Source organism: Nicotiana sylvestris, chromosome 2 (genome assembly GCF_000393655.2).
Source record: "Nicotiana sylvestris chromosome 2, ASM39365v2, whole genome shotgun sequence".
Lineage (NCBI taxonomy): Eukaryota > Viridiplantae > Streptophyta > Magnoliopsida > Solanales > Solanaceae > Nicotiana > Nicotiana sylvestris.
This window is the reverse complement of record NC_091058.1, coordinates 7216172-7223298: the sequence shown is the minus strand read 5'-3', so window position 1 is coordinate 7223298 and position 7127 is coordinate 7216172. Positions and strand designations below refer to the sequence as shown.

The window sequence follows — 7127 nt, the reverse complement described above, 5'->3', positions numbered from 1 at the left end:
TCCATGAAATTTTCAAATTTCGATGAATTTCGGAATTTTTCGAAAATTTGAAAAACTCCATAAAACTGTTTTTCAAAAACTTCACTTCAAATCACTCACAAAATTCAAAAACATCTTCAAATTGCATTCATGTCCAAACACAACTCTAATTTTCAAAACTATTTTCACTTCAATTTTTTTTCACTTTTTTCGGAATTTTAATTCTTATGTTCAAACGCCCACTTAATTGCACGATTTTGATATTCCTGACAGAATTGATACTTGTGGTGTGATGGCAAGAGTGAAAGACTTGTTTAAAGGGCATCCTGATTTGATTCTTCGATTCAACAATTTCTTGCCCAAAGGCTATGAAATAAACCTCACTCAAGCAAATGAGGCTCCTCCAAATAGAAGCATTACGTTTGAAGAAGCTCTCCGCTTTGTGGCGAAAGTAAAGGTTACAATTCTCTTGCCTTCTGCTTTTTTATAATAAATGTCTGCCCTTTTATCGTTATTAGTCTCTATTCATGTATATCTCATGGTAATTAGTAGAAAATCGCATACAGAGATATAATTTTAAGCGTTCATTTTATAAAATCAATGTAAAGACTTTTAAAAAAAAAAAAGTGTTATTTAAAATGTTTCTTGTTTCTATCAGAGGCAGATGTAGCTCTTTCTAATTACTAATTAAAATACGTAGCTCCTTTAAAAGAGTGAAATTTAAAAATAGCCATATTTACAAGTGGTAATTGAAAAATAGCCACAACTTCAAAAGTAATCGAAATTTAGCCAATTTTCATGTAAAGATAATTTTGAACGAAAACACTGTTCAAAATTCGGAAAAATATTCCAGCATAATATACTGGAGTTCCAGTATATTTATATTATACTAGAACTCCAGTATATTATACTGAAAGTCCAGTATATTATACCGGAGTTCCAATATAATATAGTCCACCAATCTCCAATATATTATGCTAGAACTTTTCGTGTTGCAGTAAAATAGTGACTAATGTTCAATGACTTTGCAAACACCGACTATTTTTGTATTACAAGTCCGAAAACTGGCTAGCCCGTGCTATTTTGACTTTTATAAAATGTTTCTCTGAATCCATAATTTTTAATGCAATGGGTTCAATGGTAAAAACATAAAGATTGAACCCGTAAAATTAAAATTTTGGATCTGTCTTTTTTCTAATGCAAACTTAGAGTATTGGACTAAAAACTTCAAAACTTTAAAAAGAGATTTACTGCTTTTGTTTCACCCGGAATAAAGTTTTGATTAATTAAAAAAGTTTTTTTTTTTTTTAATTAGAAAAAAGTATTACATTCCTAGAGTTACCGGAAAACTGAGGTTCTTTAATTAATTAAATATGTTAAACGATGGATAAAAGTAATTAATGAATTTTAAGAGTTAATTATTATTTCAATTTTATCCAACATAAAATTATGATTATAGATTAAAGTTTAAATCCTAACTATCAAAAAGAAGAAGAAAATAGAGGTGCTAACTTGCTGGATTATCACTTCATGCAGAAACGTTTCCAAAATAATAAACATGATTACCAATCCTTCCTAGACATCTTGAAGAGGTACAAAGAGGAGCACACGAGCATAAACAATGTGTACGATGAGGTGATTAAACATTTTAAATTGGATACACATAAATATTACAGATGATTTTTGTTTTAGTTTGTTACTAAAGTATTTCTATTTTTATGTGTACGTAGGTTGCCACACTTTTCATTGACCATTCAGATTTGCTTGATGAGTTCACGGCGGCTTAATACATCGGGGGCCTAAAGCCAAATATTATTTAGAGGTCTCAAGTCTTTTTTTATATTTAAGAATCATATATATTTTTATGTAAAGTTTATTTTTCCTAACTTGTTTGAGATGCAAAGTGATTAATAATTTTTTTTTAAAATCAATTTCTTTTAATAATTCTTTATTAATTGACAATCCAGTCAATCTATTTAATCTTTTTTTTGAAGCATTGTTTTAAAAAGCTCCATGTTGAGATTTTGTTAATGTTTCAATCCCTCTTTCTCTTCTTCTTCTTCTTTTTTAATTATGTGATTAAGTAATGTCATTGATATTTTCTAGTTGACAAATTTAAATCTAAAGTAGTATATAATATAAAACCAACACCTATGTTAGGTAAAACTAACTACTGTCAAGTTAAAAGAAAAAGATAATAGACAAAGAAAACAATAAAGGATGATCTAAAGGCTGAATTACTTGGTATTAAAATAAAATTTCATTGCTCTAATGCTTAACACCTTGAAAATGAGTGAAAAAGCATGTGCAATTTAATCTATTCAATGTTTTTTGAGTTATTTTTGAGAGAATAGACAGTTTAATATGGAAAAATAAGAATGTACAAAGTATAAATTTTGATATGAGACTGAAGAAAAAAAGAAAAGTATATTAATGATAAAATGTAAATTATTAGTTGATTACTATTTAATCACTTTTTATATAATGATCTTATATTTTTTATTTTAAAATATTCATTATTACTAGACTTAGTGTACGTATGTTGTGTGTATCTCTCGTATTAAGGAGAATAAACTTTAAAAATAACATAAATATTATTCAAAAATATGTTATCGTTATACAAAAGTATTATAGGAGCAACGTTTGATTGAAAGGTAAACGATCATTCAAAACTTTACAGGAACAATTGGGTACGTACATTGCGTGCATATTAATAGTTATTATTAAATTTGTGTCTGATATATTACCAATAATTAAAAGCTCTTTACACACATTTTACTTATTTTATGAGAGCTAATGCTTGGTCGTAACTTTCACATTATATTAATAAAACAAAAAGGACTGCTAAACATAAAAAGTGTTCGACACTTTTCTAAAGTTGTACCATATAGAGAGCAGTTATTAAAAAGCAAATTCATGCTCCTTTGTCAATATTTATTAGACTTAAAAAAATTAAAAAATTAAAAATTAAAAATTATGGAGTAAACGATATTGCATTAGAAGTTGTGTTTTTCCGCAATTGTGATTTTTGTGTGAATTGGTGAAAGTAACTTTTATGTTAAAAAACAAAATTATATCAATTATATAAATCCTAGAACGCGCCTCACGAGCACCCAAAATATGTGATACCCAATGACTTGGCTGAAGTAGAGTACGAACTATTAGTGGATATTTTTCATTTTTAGCTAGTATTGTTTATCTTTTACAAAACTATTTTGTTACATAATTCAATTAAGAAATAGTTTGCACAATATATTTAATATAATGATTTTACATATAGCTTAAACGGAAAAAGCCTAAAAATATCACTCAACAAACATAAATGGCATATCTATGTCATCTGTTAAAAGATCGTCTTATTCATGCCACTAACGTTATACTTTTGGCCTATTTATGTCATTGCTACTAGCAGTTCCAATTTTGATTTTTAAATAATAAGAATTAATTTTTCGACCCCACCTTTGCCACGTGTCTTTATATTACTGGTTCTTCTTTACTTGACCCTACATTTCTTTTAATCCTAATTATGTATAATTAACCATGCCCAACCCGATAAAATCCAACCATCTTTTAACCCAACCCCTAATTCCTTGTCACGGCCCAAAATCTAACTAATCGTGGGTGGAAGTGCACGGTTGACCACTAATAACACATGTATTTACTTTTAAGCCACTGTTTAAAATGTCTTTAGTCTTTAACCACTGCTTTAACAAACTTTAACTGTCCGGACGAAAATACCCTTCTGCTCATGTCCTTAACTTTCAGGACTTCAGAACTACATGTCCTTAACTTTTGAACTTGGAACTCTAAGTTCAGGACTACATGTCCTTAACTTTTGAACTTGTAACTCTAAGTTCAGGACTACATGTCCTTAACTTTTGAACTTGGAACTCTAAGTTCAGGACTTTAAGGCTACATGTCCTTAACTTTTGAACTTGGAACTCTAAGTTCAGGACTTTAAGGCTACATGTCCTTAACTTTTGAACTTGGAACTCAAACTTCAAGACCAAGCGAGGTCCTTAACTTTGATTTCCAACTGTAAGTTAAGGACTGCCTATCCTTAACTTTTGAACTTGTAACTGTAAGTTAAGGACTGCCTGTCATTAACTTTTGAACTTGTGTCCTTAACTATTGAACTTAACTTTAGGACTTCACGACTACATTTCCTTAACTTTTGAACTTGAAACTCTAAGTTCAGGACCATGTCCTTAACTTTTGAATTTAACTTTAGGACTTCAGGACTACATGTCCTTAACTTCTGGGAAGGAATTGCATTTCCTGTTTACTCATCACTCTTTTTCTTATTTTCACAACGATTGCTTTTGTAATCGTTCCCTTATGTTCTTCATGCTTGTTTAGCTTATCAACAAGAACTATAACCAAAGACATTTAACATTCAGTAGCATTAATAGAAGTTCGTACCATTTGGTGCTCTCGTTGACCTTCCTTACCAATGGGTGAAGGTGAGGTTCCGAATACACGATTGCGTACCTTAGATGCGGAAATGAAACAATATAAATACACTGCATTTCCGTTTGGGAAAAGAGATAGAAGAAAGGGTAACACAGTCTTTTCATATTAATTTTAATAGACTAGTGGCTACTATTGCTAAGCATTAAAAATGTTGGATAAAAAGTAAATACCAGCTTAAACAGTGGCTACCCCACGCCATTTCTACCTAATCGTGATGGCACCTAACTCAACCCGCTAGGTAAACCAATTAACAACTATCCAATTTAATGAAATTTTTTTGGACAAATAAATGATAAAATAACTTAACCTTAATACTTTTTCCAAGGATTGATAGTACAAATCATGAGCTTTTCTAGGATTTGGATTTTTTCAAACTGAATTGAAATAAACACAACATTGGTTTCAAATAAATACAAATTACTGGACACAGATCTTATCGGGTCGTGATAAGGAACTCAATTAGGGGTTGGGTTAAAAGATGATTGGATTTTATCGGGTTGGGCATGGTTAATTTTACATGATCAGGGTTAAAAGAAATGTAGGGTCAAGTAAAGAAGAACCAGTAATATAAAGACACATGGTAAAGGTGGAGTCCAAAAAATAATTCTTATTATTTAAAAATCAGAAAAAATGGAACTATTAGTCAACAATGACATAAATAGGCCAAAAGTATAACGTTAGTGGCATAAATAGGCCAAAAATATAACGTTAGTGGCATGGATAGGGCGACTTTTTAACGGATGGCATAGATAGACCATTTATGTTAGTTGAGTGGTATTTTTAGGCCTTTTCCGTAGTTTAAATAAGAAAGTTCCTGGTATGATTGCATATGATCATTAACCGAATTAAGTATGATAACTTGACCAAAAAAAGATAAATTTCTTTTTTTATATTAATTCAAATTTAAAAACTTTATCTATAAATTCAAAATTATTCTTTAATTCAAATTCAGTTATATATATATAAATTCAAATTTACATACATACATACATATATATATATATATATATATATATACCATATACTATATGCAGTTATTAACTTGCCACTTGGCTTAACCGCAATGCAATTATATAAGGTAACTTTCTTGCTTTAATATATACTAGCGGAGCCCGGGCCCAACATAAAGAAAGCTATCTTTTTTATTAGGGAAATTACCAGCTATGTCCATTTATTGGTAGCTCATTATAAAAATTGACCAATTGATAATATATTACTAATATTAGCCAAATTAGCCAAAATGTTATTTGTAGCAAAAAAAATATTAAATTTTTGCTTTGTTTTGAGTGGGTGTTATTAGAATAAATTGAGCACAACTTAAGGAGCTTGAATCTCAGTTTTGGGATGATTTGGTGAAGTTTTGAGGTGGTTTGAATTGAAAATTCGGTAAAAAATGAACATGAAAAAAATGATATGTGTATCACATTATGTATCATTTATGTATCACATATGTATCATATTTGTATCTATTATGTATCACATGTATATCCATGTATACATGTGTGTGAGATACACGTGTGATACATGTGTCACAGAAGACTTTTTTGAACTCGATTTAATTACGAATTTTAATATAAAACCAGTCCAAATCACCTCCAATCTTCCTCAAATTTTGTATATTAACTTATCTATATATTTTCAATAAATTTCAACTATGCCCATTGAAAATTGGAATATTGTATATATTTTTTGTATTTCATCACCTTATTTGCTGCCTCATCCATAAAATTTCCTTTCCGCCTTGTATCTAGTGCTGATAATCACGCTTAAAAATATGGAAGGTAAGTTTTGCATGTGATTCTTTGAGAGAAAGTACCCTATTATAAGATTTTTCAATTTTTGTTGGCTAGTTTTGGTAAGTCTATGATTAATGGCTAGATGTTGGTAAGTTGAGATTTATTTGGGACATGTATGTAAGTTTCACTTTTTATTATACATTATGTTACTCTCTCCGTTCCAAAATAAGTAATCTTTTAGCCTTTTTTTGTGGTCTAAAATAAGTGATTTTTCCAGATTTCAAGAATGAATTAGTTATTTTTTCCCTACATTGCTCTTGGAGTAAATAATGTTGGAGCATGTGTTAGGAGTATTTATGTGAAGATATAGTAAATTATTTTGGGTGAACACATTTAATGTGGATAAAACTATTAAGTACCACTATAACTTACATAGTATAAAAGTAGAGAATTTCTTTTTCTAATTTCATGGCAAACTTGTAAGGATATACTATCAGATATATTAAAACCAAATAGCTAGAGTCTTAGTAATTAATGGCACCAAATTTCCTAACAAAATCAAATGCATTCTCATTTTAGATTCTTTTTGCTGACTATATATATTTGTTCTGATAACTATTTATGAGTGCAATATAAATTTGTAAAGATAGTTCACAAGAAAAATTGAGTCAACAATGCTAAAAGTTACTCTATTAAGTGGGACCTAATGGCTTAGTGATGTGAATGACGCGTGTTATAGAATAAACTAAAATACCAGGATTTTTCAGTCATTTCACTTTGACCGGAAGCTCCTCTCGATTCTCCTTTATTAATAGTAGTAATATAGATTTCTAGTTATTAGATTTTTCATACATTTTTTTTTTCTTTTATCTTATTTTTTATATCTTTTTTTTTTACAAAAAATTAATTTATTTTTATATAAAAGGATGGGTTTAAATA

The 7127-nt window shown here is 29.2% G+C and overlaps 1 protein-coding gene across 1 annotated transcript; it reads left to right on the top strand.

Annotated features, from left to right (window-relative positions):
• Positions 1-271: 271 nt before the first annotated feature.
• LOC138882281 (paired amphipathic helix protein Sin3-like 2) lies at positions 272-1766 on the top strand. The gene is made up of 3 exons (XM_070162816.1): positions 272-436; positions 1516-1614; positions 1710-1766. The coding sequence occupies exons 1-3, from the start codon at positions 272-274 to the stop codon at positions 1764-1766; spliced, it is 321 nt and encodes a 106-aa protein (XP_070018917.1).
• The last annotated feature ends 5361 nt before the right edge of the window (positions 1767-7127 follow it).